Raw genomic sequence first — 13,563 nt, 5'->3', positions numbered from 1 at the left:
GACAGGACAACCAGATTTTCACAAAGCTGGTGGGCAATAAATTGAGGGAATTCATCCTTGTCAATTGAAAGAGCAATGAGGCTGATGCTGTAGAAGTAATATCCATTGTACAAAGACCATTCATGGCTCATGTGTTTTTTCCAATTCTTCGCAGTGTCAACATTCAATCCTGTCAGCTTGTAGGCGTTCCTAGATGAATGAGCGGCGTCACTCAAAATTTTGTAGACATGGATGTGTAGCGTTAGAATATCGCGGACCTGCAGCGGCTGCTTTGGCACTGACTGCCAAAGAAGAGGCTGCACCCAGAAATCGGGCATACTTGTGGATGTGGTAGCTGCATCTGTTTTTAAACTTTTCATTCATAGTTAAATGCTAGGTAGAACATGTGTGTAGTGTGCAGGCAACACATTCAGAAACGAATGGCAGTGTAGATGTTAAAGGTGCTGGAGATTCTTCAAAAAATCGGGGGAAAAAATTGTCGAGGAAATTTTGCAGCAGATGTATGTACTCTTGAGTGATTGTGCTATAAATTATACAAAAATTTGTAAATACAGATTCATGTTTTTGTTTTCGTTTCTGGAGAGGGAGAAAGAGAGAGGGAGAGAGAGAAATATACTGTCCTGTTGAACTTTGTTATCTATGTGTGAAGATTAAAAAAAAAAAGGAAGCTCAATTACATTGCTAATTATTTGAGTGATGGTCATTGCCAATTTGGATGACGCTCCTCTTGTATGTTTACCTGTGGACCTGTTGCAATGATAATCGGCAATTGATTAGGATTCTTCACCTAGCACACTATGACAAACATTAATTTTTGTAGAGATATTGAACGCGATATTTGAGAGTAACTTGGATCCATTTCTTTCTTTACATTGTATTTGCGTCGTGAACTCGCATGAATTAAGATGAAGCCGAGAAGATGGTGGCGTTTGTTATGCAATGCTGGTCAAAAAGCAGACGAGGGCAAGGTTTCTATTGTGAACGACTTGTGGCATGTAGCATCTACTTTGACCTAAAACTTTAGCGGACTTTACGAATAACTTTGTGGTTCATGTTTGCCTTAGTGGATTTTTCTGTTTCTTTGACTCATATACCAATTAGATCTGTGTGTAACGGTGACTAGCTAAGAACTGCATCTCCTATATATATATATGAATATATATCATGTAGATGTTTTACTTCAACCTTCACAGTTTGACAAATGAGAATACATTTGAAAAAAAGAAGAAGATAGATATTGAACTTGACAAGAGAAGAAAAAGAACTGTCAGACGTCCTTGCGTTTGTTGTACATGTATTGTAGTTTTATGAGAAAAGAAAAGAAAATAAACAGTTGTTGCACCACATCTGTACAAATGATATCGGTGTTTATTTTTGTTCATTTTTAGCTGTACTCTGTTCCATTTACAAAAAAAAAAAAAAAAAAAAGATATATATATATATATATATATATATATATATATATAATGTATTATATAATTATATAAATAATTGGTAGTAATAGTAATAGCAATAGTAATATCAGTGATATCAACAGTTGATATCACTGTAAAGATTTTTAAGCACTTTCACCTGGTATGATCCCTGACGAAGGGGGAGGCCCCCGAAAACTTGAATTTTGAATAAAAACCAATTGGCATTTAACCCTAAAAAGACTGGGGGGGGGGCCTTTTAGGCCCCCCCCCCTTGACATTTCGCGCGATTACTCTGCAACACGCAATGCTCTTGCCGCGATGCTCTATGACTTTTTTCTTTCGAGTTTCCCGCACATTTTGACACCAAATTTGTGACGCCCGGAGGTACGGTTCTGAAGTTACATAACTTTTTGTACATGCACGTGAGGCCGAAAATGGCTCAAAAATGTGATTTTGTGTACAAAGTCAATGCAAATTGAGTTTTTTCACATGGTTCATATAAATATGCTTATTTTTATTCTCAATGGCTAAAATTAATTTATTTTAGGAGTATTATGCTTCAAAAAGTGTCTGCCACAAATTTTGTAAAAAAAAACAACAAAAACAAAAGGTCGAAAAAACAAAGAAATACATAAGAAATTCATAAAACAATAAAATAAATAAGAAATTAATTTTGATACCAAATTTTTTTTCAAGTACATTTGCTAAGAATGCCATAAAGAATAATTAGACCAAAAATGAGCACTTTTGGAGCTTTATTTACTGATTTAGGTCAAAGAGTCTGATTTCTCGCATAAATTAGCATAATTAATCAAAATAAAATAAAAGAATACTATTTTGGAAAATTTAAATATACGATCTTGTAGATTACATCGCACACTACCATTGTACAAATTTCCGCGGCGATCGCGCGATCCACGGCCGAGATCTTAAGGGGGGGCCCTTTAGGCCCCCCCCCCCCCCCCCCCCCCCCCCCAGTCTTTCGAGCTACCAAAATAGCCCAGTCTATTTAGGGTTAATGCATTCCTCTATCGTGACTTCACTATTACTATTTATAATTATACAGTATACATATGTATATTCAAAACTGTATGATAGACATTTTTTACATGGCACCTTCCAATCATTATACAGGTGAATAAAACCCCATTACAAAGAGATACTTGGACCGAGAGAATTTCTCATAATCAAAGGGATGATACAGTATTGGTGGAGATGAGAATTGGGCTTTTAACTTTTTGCGAGATACCAAGAAAACACTTGATATACTGTAAAAGTGGAAATTTTCGCTGTGTTAAAATTTTTGCGCATTTCGCGCAACCAGAAGCCAGCGCGAAAATAAAAGCACTCAAATATTTTTGTTCGCCATAATGTTCCAGTAGCGGATGTCTTGATTCCTTGGAATTAAAAACACGAGAAACTCTTTTTACTGGGTCAAGCGCGAAAAATTAGTCGCGCAAAAATATCCACTTTTACAGTAGTACAGAGCATACCATTTTAAGAGGAATTCAAAGATTATTTGATGAAAATCGGGTTTGGATTGACTGAAACATCCAAAAACAAAGTAAAACAAAGCGATCATAATAAAGTGTGGGTCCCACACTTTATTAGAATCGCTCTTTTTTTGATAACTCAGCCATTTCAAAACCAATTTTCATCAAATAAACGTTGAATTCCTTATAGAATTACATGCTCTTTCATATTTCATAAGTGGTTTCTCATTATCTCACAAAAAAAAAAAAATGTTAGAAACGTGAAATTAGGTCTCAACCTGATCTGTACGATCCCTTTAAATCCAATAAAACAGATGCCCAAACATTGCTGTAAAATACACACGTTTAGGACTACAGATAGTCATGACACATTAAGCCCCACTTGTAGATTAGAGAATTGTTGTTAGCAACTCCAACAGAATATTGTGAAAAAAAAAATGTACATATTTGTAAACATGTTTGAGTTTCAAATTTGATCACCCCCTCTCTCATTTGATTTCATTGTAATGAACAATGTAAGTATGGGAAATAATGATGGTGTCACCAGTAAAATCATCCTGTAGTACTAACAAATCCTTGTTATAAATTTCAAAAATAAGCCCACTACATCAAGGGAGTAGTGCCATAGACATTCATGCTAAAGATTTGTGGTGGGAAAAATCTTCTCATAATGATGAAAGAAGTGAGATGTGCAGGAGCCTCTGTCACACCTCCCTGATGAAATCTTGTATCCGTGTTTGTTCACAGTGTTCACTTGTATAAATACAATTGTAATACAGTCAAGCCTGTCTTAAAGCAGCCAACTGTCTATAGCGGCCACCTGTCATATATGGCCATTAAAAAATTCCCTCTGAGAGAAGAGGCATGTTTAATACAGACCCTGTCTATAGCATCTACCTGTCTATAAAGGCCACTTTTTCGTTTCCCTTGGATGGCCACTATAGACAGGATACATGCTCACACATAAGCATGCAAGCATTACATATTTGCATCTGTGTCAGGGTTGCTGATTAAATATTTTACAAAAATATATTTTTAAAAAAATAATTAGAAAAAAAAATATTAAACCCTGAAAGTATTTCAAGAGGTGTCATCAGGATTCATTGTACTGTAGGCAATGAGTATGCTGAAAAAAAAGGAAAATGTGCGATAACAACATTCATATTTCATTTGTAATTTGCATTTAATGGCATGAAGAACATCACACAAACATACACTTGTACGTCAGTATACTTCAAATGAACATACAACTCACATGAATACTCGAGAAAATACAGAAGAACATTTGCAACACTGAAATTCCTTCACTCTACTGGCAGATCATGGGCTGGTAGCACACACGATTGCTTTGGACACTGTAGGGTTCAAGAGTGGGCCCACCTTAAAACCAGCCATGCAGAACTCAATGGAAGGTGTGGGGCCATTGGCCTGCTGCAATCTCAATGCAGACACCATTGGGCTACATGCACATGAAATCCACCATTTTGTTCAGTCATCTATCACTCAAACCTCTCTACATTTTTCAGGCAAAGACTGCCAACAAATATGAAAGAGATGTGTTTACACAAACAAAAACAAAATACCCATCTACAGTAAAACAGAGGCGTGTTTCATCTGCGATTAATTGGCATTACGCAGGTTTCTCACTACAGTGGACTGTTGTTGAATGTGACACACAGCTCACAGGAAAAGAAGGAGAATGGCACACAATATTTCAATGGCAACAGCACCACACTCATTTTTGGAGTCTGATACACAGCATGGACATTATACTTACGATTGTACAAGAGAACCTACCCTTGGAACTTTAGGTGTGTTTTTTTTTTTCAAAATGAGCAATACATAACAATATGTGAAAATGTGACCGAAATCACACATTTGAGAGGCAATACAGAATCAGAATGAGAGCTCGTCATTTAATATGTCACCCTGCGAACATCCCATTACAAGCTGTCTTAGGCATAATTATGACTGTGATGTCACTTAAGCAGACAGTAGTCCTCGACAATTTTGTACCCATAGGGCTAATACCGTCACACTTCTCTGATAAGGAATTGCCTTCTTCTGTCATGCAGGATGTGACAGGTTCCCAGCAGTGTCCTAATGAAAAATAGTTACAATGTTTGTTGTTGTTGTGTTTTTTTAAAACTAAAACAAGAGCTGCTGTCACTTCATGCAGAGAACCAGTCCACGTCACATGGTTAAATAGCCAAATAGGGAAATGTCATATTGGACAACTTACATTGTATCAACATTCATATTGCTCTATGCTCTTTCATAATGACATAACTTCCTCTTCACACATTATATGTATCACTAAAATATCAGTGTTCTGATGCTCTCATGTCCCTTCCTTCATCAAGATACTCACCCCCACAGGAAGAGTTCCTCACTTGGCAACATGAATTTTTGCGGCATAGTCTGCCTACCGGTCTGTGTCATCACCATAGCTACCACCACTACCATCACCCTCGTTTCTGTCATCATCTGCATCATCTCCATCGTCATCCCCTTCCCCCTCCTCCTCCTCATCTTCCTCTTCTTCCGAGCTCTCCGAGTAGTAATAGGTGACTGTCGGTCGGTTGGTGTTCACGAAGAGGTCGTCGTCATTATCTTCGCTGCTGTACTCATCCTCGTAGCATTCCACCTCCTCGCGGTTGTCGCCATCTTCCATAGGTCTCTCCTCCCCGTCTCCAGACAAGTTTGCAGCGTTGAGTTGTCTGGTCAAACCGTCGACCCCCGCATGTGGTGAGAGGTCAGATTCTCTGGCCTGGTTTGGCTCTGCGTCAAAACCCTCGGGCCTGCACAAAACATGTTTAGACCTCAGAATAAGTAACCATGCACATAGAGATGCAGTTAAAATGTGTGATTTTGCATATATTGACTGCCATTCCATAAATGAATGTTTTTATCTCTGAGGTTAGCATGACTCATTTAGCTCAAAAAACTTGCACAAGAGGAAAAACAGATCCATCAATGTGTCTGACTGTAGGTTAGAGAAAAAACATACTACTAAATGCATATAAAGTATTTGTTAATCACAGTTTGGCACTATAAGGGGCCTGAGGTCAAAGAGTACATTAATCCCCAAATTTCTTCTGTATGGTGTATACCAACACAACTTCAGAGTCATATACTTGATTCTAACAGATTATTCATGAGAATTACAAATCTTTTCAGTTTTCAGAATTAGTTTTGAATTTTTGAAGTATTTTTTATTTCTTAAAAAAATGAATAGTTTCAGTTTTTTAAGAAATAAAACATCATATTAACAAATGGAAAAGTCATGAATCATGTCTTTACAATCACAGGGGTATTATAACCTCTGTCAAGGAGGTTATATTTTTGTCTGCATTGGTTTGTTTGTCTGTCTGTTTGCAAACTAACTCAAAAAGTTGTGAAGGGATTTGGATGAAACCTACAAGAAAAGTTGATAATGACACATGAAATGGATGATTGAATTTTGGTAGTGATCCAGACCACCGTCTGGATCTAGGAATGTTTTTTCAATTTATTTAAAAGGGTTTTAATTGGCAAATGGGGCCAACAAATGATGGAGTTCAAGCTGTAAGCATCTGAGGTGTACATACGCATACCTAGCGTGTGCTCGAGACACAGTGTGCAGTAAGCTGATGAGGAAGACTGAGACACACTATGACTGGGAAATAGGGCAATTTTCAGAATGCGTGTATGGGCGGAAATGAGATGCTTGGTAGAGATCTGTGCTCTCCCCAAGTGCTTTTCTAGTTGTATCTGTAACACGGAAGTCCCCTTAAAAAAGGACTTTAATATTCAATGAGTTCTATCTTACTTTAACATTTCTTGATAAGAAGGGGGCTTTTCTACATGTACTACACTGTACAGTAGTAGGAATACCCCCCCCCCCCCCCCAAAAAAAAGACAAAAAAAAAAGACAAATATCAGTTATCAAGGTAAGACAAGTCACAGAAGAAATTCAATCTACTTGTTCCAATGCAAATATGACATGCACATCCATATCAACTGCATTGTAATATCAAAACCAAGACAACTTCAGGGTTGTTGTTGTTGCTGCTACATGTACATGTACATGCAATGGGATCCTTCATACAACATTCCATCTTCCCTTTATACAAAGGATATATTATGTGTAGCTGTATACTCCCTAAATGTTGAATTTACATATCATCAATATCTCATATTTACACTCACAATATAGAAGAACGATCTATCAAACATTACTGAATACTACAATACTGCTAGTAGCACAACACAAAACACATTCAGATATTGCTACTGTATAATGATGAAGATCTTACCAAAGGCCCTCATGCTTGATGTATTTGATCTGCTTAGGATAGAGGATGGCTACAATCTCTGCTTTCACTTTGTCACCTTCAGCGATGGGGTCCGCAACAACATAATCTCCTGTGTTACAGACAACAGGTAGAGTTGAATTTGATTTTGACTGGAGCGTGTCATACTCAATGAAGAGATGATATTAAATCACAGCGTTCAAACCATTATTGAAATCAAATATTTGACTTTGACTTAAAAAACAAGGAAAAGTAGAAATTACGCGGTGCGTAACATATGTCCCCGCCGGAAGTAGCATTTTGTAACAAAATGTGCAATATAGGTAAAAAATCAAGGTCAAAGGTCAAAGAAGTCAAAGGTCAAAATTCTGTGTAGAAGTTTTGAAGCCCTCACCTAGTGCCATCACATAAAGCAAATGGAATCGAAATTGGGTTAGAAATGGCGAAGGAGTAGCATTTTGTAGCCAATGTACAATATAGGTCAAAAATCAAGGTCAAAGGTCAAAGAAGACAAAGGTCAAAATTCTGTGCAGAAGTTTTGAAGCCCTCACCTAGTGCTATCACATAAAGCAAACGGAATCGAAATCGGGTTAGAAATGGCGAAGGAGTAGCATTCTGTAGCAAAATGCACAATATAGGTCGAAAATCAAGGTCAAAGGTCAAAGAGGTCAAAGGTCAAAATTCTGTGTAGAAGTTTTAAAGCCCTCAACTAGTGCCATCATATAAAGCAAACGGAATCGAAATCGGGTTAAAAATGGCGAAGGAGTAGCATTTCGTAGCAAAATGTACAATATGGGTCAAAAATCAAGGTCAAAGGTCAAAGAAGTCAAAGGTCAAAATTCTGTGTAGAAGTTTTGAAGCCCTCACATAGTGCCATCACATAAAGCAAACGGAATCGAAATCGGGTTAGAAATGGCGAAGGAGTAGCATTTTGTAGCAAAATGTACAATATAGGTCAAAAAATCAAGGTCAAAGGTCAAAGAAGTCAAAGGTCAAAATTCTGTGTAGAAGTTTTGAAGCCCTCACCTAGTGCCATCACATAAAGCAAACGGAATCGAAATCGGGTTAGAAATGGCGGAGTAGCATTTTGTAGCAAAATGTACAATATAGGTCAAAGGTCAAGGTCAAAGGTCACGACTGAAATTCTGTGTAGAAGTTTCAAAGCTCCCATGTAGTGCTATCATATAAAGCAAACAGAATCAAAATTGGCTCATAAATGACAGAGAAGTAGCAAATTGAAGATTTTGATCACACACGGACGCACACACGGACACACGGACGGACGGACGGACGGACGGACGGACACACGGACGGACACACGGACACACACACGTACGGAGCCCGTTTCATAGTCCCCTGCTCGAACTCGTTCGGCGGGGACAAAAACCCCACAAAAATTACATCATTTTGAAGCTGAGTAAATTAGTAGTACATTCAACACATACAATCAGATATGTATTAAGTATGAATGTAAGATTTGATTATAAAACTACAGTGGCAAACTTCATTGGAGGCTATAATTAGTCCCTTAAAGTGTTACTGTGTACAAGTAAAAAGAACAAAACAGATGCCTCACATCTTTAATAAAATACCACCAGTTTTTACACGGTAATAAAATATACCCCTTACAAGGATTCACAGATACATTTGTAATACTAATGAAAAACAAAAACAGTGATTACCAAAAAAAAAAATAATATTAATAATTCAGTTGGTTTCAGCTCTTTTTTATCTTTTATTATGTTGTTTCATGTTAGTTTGAGTTCGAGTGGATTGATTCTACATAGCAATTAAAAGGATACAGTTCAAATACACTTTAGGAGCAAACAACCAAGACACTGCAGTACTGGCACTTTCAGTACCCGTTGAAGGACTGAGGAGGAAGTGCTTTGAATTGGGACATTAACACTGGGGCCAAGAATACTGGAGTACTGTAGAAGGGAGCTAAACAGCATTGCAATGTTCAGCTCCATTGAGAGGGCCCCATGGTGGGGGCATGGTGTTTACTCCCCCCCCCCCCCCCCCCCACTCTTGTTAACTTTCTTCATAAAAAAAATCATAATAATACAATGAAAAGGAAAGCAAACATACTTTCTTGAAATATGTTCATATGTTTTCAAACATTTGATCTCAGTCTGAAACATTTGTGCTATGCAGATGTGTCTTACCTCGTTTGATCCACACATTTTTGCGGAATCTGGTGGGCATGCTGATGAGGAATTTATCCCCCAAGGAAGTCTGGGCCTCATGGAGGTTGTTCCCCCTCCCTCCGAGTATCTGAGATTGAGAAACACCGATCATTTGCATATTAAAAGAACACTTACTAAAACGCTTTCATGTAAATAGTTGAAGACTATGGTATTGCAATACCATCAAGTTTCATACTATTTTATTAGAGCCTACTATAATACCTTAAATGAAATGCTGCAATTGTAGATTCTACTCTCTAGGGCCTACACATGTATAAATTTAGGTGGACCTATGTACTATACTACTAGACCGTACTCATAGACCACTTTTTGATTAAAGATATGAAATAAGGGGGAAATTACAGAAAACCGGTTTTGCGTCATATAAATTAGCATATTGGTGTGTATAAGAGCCACCGGAGGTGGGGCCTTTGGCCCCGCCTCCGGTGGCTCTTCCTTAGAGATGAATTTCAGCCCAAAGCAAAGGGCTGAAATTCGTCTTTCCCGTCGTCTGCGGCCTCAAAAAAGTCCGGGAACAAAACGGCCATCAAAAAGTAGGTTGACCACACAAATTTAAAGAAAATTGAGTGGTTTCGGAGGAAAACTGAGTGGTTTCGGAGGAAAACTGTTCTAAATCAAGATAACTCCAGTAAATCGTCGATAAATAAAATCGAGCCGATTTTGGCGGAACTACTTTAAAGGTGATGACGTCATCACAGCTGGCATCCTTCTTCCTTCATCTCTTTTCGACACAAGTCATTCACGATCAATCACACTACACTAGTTTGGCAAGGCAGGGCGTATACGCGTTTTGTCATGAGACAATTGCGCGCTCAACCACTATGCCTGTACACTAGTAAACATGCGTGCAGACTCAATACGCATATGTAGAGTAAACGACCCATCGTTCGGTCACTTCCGTGATTCAGTCACATGCCTGCATCTGAGTCTCGCTAGAAACTCATGAATAAACATGAGAAGTCTCAGTGGGCTATTTGAATGTTGAAGTCCTTGACTAAAATTACCGCCACGGTAGAGGGGTATACATACCTTTTTGTTCCCCAGAACTGCCTGCAAAATCATCCTCTCACCGCTTGAGAGGCCATTTCCGGGGTTTATTAACAGGCGAGTTAAGAATTTATAGAGCCTTTGGTAGACCTACCATGTGGTGAGTTGTTATGTAAATTGCGTAAAATTACATATGTATGAGAGAGCAAAGATTTTGGTCTTCACTCTACTGCGGCTAGATTGCAAATGGCCGACTGTGGTTGAAGCTATTTGAAAAAAGGTAACCCATGCCCTTAAGAGGGCGCTCGACTATGATTCGGTCAGGCGATCCACCAGACCACTTGTGAGCGCGCGTTTGGATTGCAAGTGCACCATCACTTGGTTAGTTTAGCAACATGTTACACACGATCATGCACGAGAAGACAAGTACGAGACAAGTAACTAGTGAGTGTTTCTAATCAGTTGTCTTTACCCATTTCAAAAGTAGGTTCCTACAAATTTAGATCAGCATTAGTTAAAGTAGTATTTTGCGAAGGAGATCGTGGAATTTGGTTACTTATTTTTTCCAAGAAGTATTAACAAACTACACAGAAATGTACAGACCGAATCACGGTACCGCGCGTGACCGAACAAAGGCAGGCGCGACTGAATCATGGCTTAAAAAGAGGTTGTCGGGAATCGCAAAATCCCAATATATTGTAAGAATGAGAATAATTTAGTATAAGAAAAGAATAAAGTACAATATTTCATTCTAGATAAGCGAGAAATTACTTCATACACCATTCAGAATTTGGCCGATATCACTAATAGCCCCTTAAGTGACCGAATCATGGCATGTTTACTCTACTTAATTGTAATTGTACAGATCACAACGTACATGTACACGTATGCTGTATATTGAGTCAACATGGCAGGCTGTCAAACGCACCCACACAGTGCGTAAAGCTCTAGCACCAGCAATTAGATAGGCAGTGATCGTTTTCCAGTCTCACCTAAATTGCCATCATTTTCTAGTTGATCTAGAACTACTTTAATTATTCGGGGGACACACCCGAAACCCCCGAGAACAATGTAAGAATATTAAAGATACCATAAAAATTTACTTCTCATCCCACAGATTAAAGAAAACACATAAACAAATCAGTTCGGGAAACCCACTCACAAGGGGGGCCCCTCCTTATAAGTAACCCGTCCCCCTTATAAGTAACCCCGTCCCCCTTATAAGTAACCCCCGGGGCACCCCTTATAAGGAGTCTCCACGCTTTTTTGCAATGCAACGCGAAAATGAAAGGACTGCGGCAATTCGCTTGATTATGTCCATAAAGCTTCACAAGTTTCCTAGTTACTCACGAAATTTGAGCAAAATCGGTTTGAGGCATCATATCTAAAATCATGGATTTAAATGCGATGTCAAACGACCCATGCGAATGCTGAAATGCGAGCGATTACTGGCGTGAGTGTTGCCAGGCGCGGCGGCGCGGCAATGCTTGAGTGCAGACGTGGCGACTGAGTACGGAGACTTTCGTACTCAGTCGCCACGTCTGCACTCAAGCATTGCCGCGCCGCCGCGCCTGGCGGCACTCACGCCAGTAATCGCTCGCATTTCAGCATTCGCATGGGTCGTTTGACATCGCATTTAAATCCATGATTTTAGATATGATGCCTCGAACCGATTTTGCTCAAAATTCGTGAGTAACTAGGAAACTTGTGAAGCTTTATGGACATAGTCAAGCGAATTGCCGCAGTCCTTTCATTTTCGCGTTGCATTGCAAAAAAGCGTGGAGACTCCTTATAAGGGGTGCCCCGGGGGTTACTTATAAGGGGGACGGGGTTACTTTATAAGGGGGACGGGTTACTTATAAGGAGGGGCCCCCCTTGTGAGTGGGTTTCCCGAACTGAAATGCAATTGTCGACAGCCGAATCATGGACCGTATCACAGATTGGATTTTGATATTTCAGATGGTTGCTATCGGCAAGCGTAATTCTACGTTCTACATTCTACGCTCTTTTCAGAGAGATTTGCGCTCTCCGTGATTGGTTGCCGGTATTCTGTAATTTACCCGAAATACATGTAAGAATATAGACACCTATTTTATAGCAATAAGCAACACTACTACACCTAGCGTCACAACTTTTGATAAGAGTTTAAAATATTCCAAGGTAACTTTAAATGACCAACCTTTAAGATTTGCTGATTCTCCTCTGGTAAAATGTAATCTTCTAACACTTCCCGCGTGACGTGTTTCCGCTTTGTAGCTTTTGACATGATGAAAGTAGATCTTACTTCTATTCTAGGATACGTTACTTGTCTCCTGGTCACCGAGCGAGGAAAAAATAAATGAAGGTCAAGCTGGAAAGATACCGAACGTTGGGAAAAGGGATTGCGTATTATAAGGATGGAGCAGCGAAACAGACCAGACACACGACACAGATCATCAGATGTCAGACAGAGCGTGCGGCACAGACTAGCTGGCTGGAAAGACTGCCCTGTAGCTATTCGATCTCGTAGTCCCACAATATTGCTTTTCCTGTAATGTTGGTTGAATTGTCACACACTGAAGTTGACGTTTCTGCTTATCGTATCGAGACAGTTCGGCGAATTACACTTTCCTTTCACTTCTCTCAGAAGACACTCCGCCGACTGCTGGAACCTAAGTCGCCATAATTATAATGGTTGACCACAGTTAGGAAGAAAAAAGCTGAAAAATGAAGAAAAATGAGCGAACATTGGAAGCTGAGTAGCGATTCCTTGTCATCGTCGCCATTGCACAATCAGCGTGTAACGCAACAGCAGTAAATTTTACGTACACGTACACACGTAACACGCACACAAAATGAGCGATCGGCGCGCGAGCGCAGAAGCAACGTGCATGGCAGATGACATCGCATGAGCCGTGTGCTGCCCTCAGCTCTGTGCTAGGTAAACTGTAATAGTCATACCATTTCGCGACGCGTGTAAAATATTGCTGGAAAATGTACACGGGAAAATGTTCGTAATATAGAGCGAGATCTGAGTGATTGGTAAGTATTTCCAGAGATTTCAGTACAGTACAATTTAACAGAGGGGGAGCAATGATGAAAATTCTTCCTCAAAAACCTTTCTGGATGAAGATTCCTCTTCTATCTAAGTTCTAAACGTTGTTTGTTTACTAAACGTTACTAC

At 39.3% G+C, this 13,563-nt stretch overlaps 1 protein-coding gene across 1 annotated transcript; it reads right to left on the bottom strand.

Moving 5' to 3' along the window:
* Window positions 1-5,333: 5,333 nt before the first annotated feature.
* LOC139710646 (probable RNA-binding protein EIF1AD) lies at window positions 5,334-12,827 on the bottom strand. Its single transcript, XM_071622567.1, has 4 exons — window positions 12,580-12,827; window positions 9,372-9,480; window positions 7,207-7,315; window positions 5,334-5,709 (listed from the first exon to the last, which is right to left on the bottom strand). Exons 1-4 carry the CDS (start codon window positions 12,664-12,666, stop codon window positions 5,334-5,336), a joined length of 681 nt encoding a protein of 226 aa, XP_071478668.1. The 5' UTR covers window positions 12,667-12,827.
* Between the last annotated feature and the right edge of the window lie 736 nt (window positions 12,828-13,563).

The sequence above is a fragment of the Diadema antillarum genome, unplaced genomic scaffold (assembly GCF_040938485.1).
Source record: "Diadema antillarum isolate AM-2024a unplaced genomic scaffold, OU_Dant_1.0 seq00001551_RagTag, whole genome shotgun sequence".
In the NCBI taxonomy this organism is placed as follows: Eukaryota; Metazoa; Echinodermata; class Echinoidea; order Diadematoida; family Diadematidae; genus Diadema; species Diadema antillarum.
Note: the sequence above shows the minus strand (reverse complement) of the source record. Positions and strands in the feature narration are given on the sequence as shown.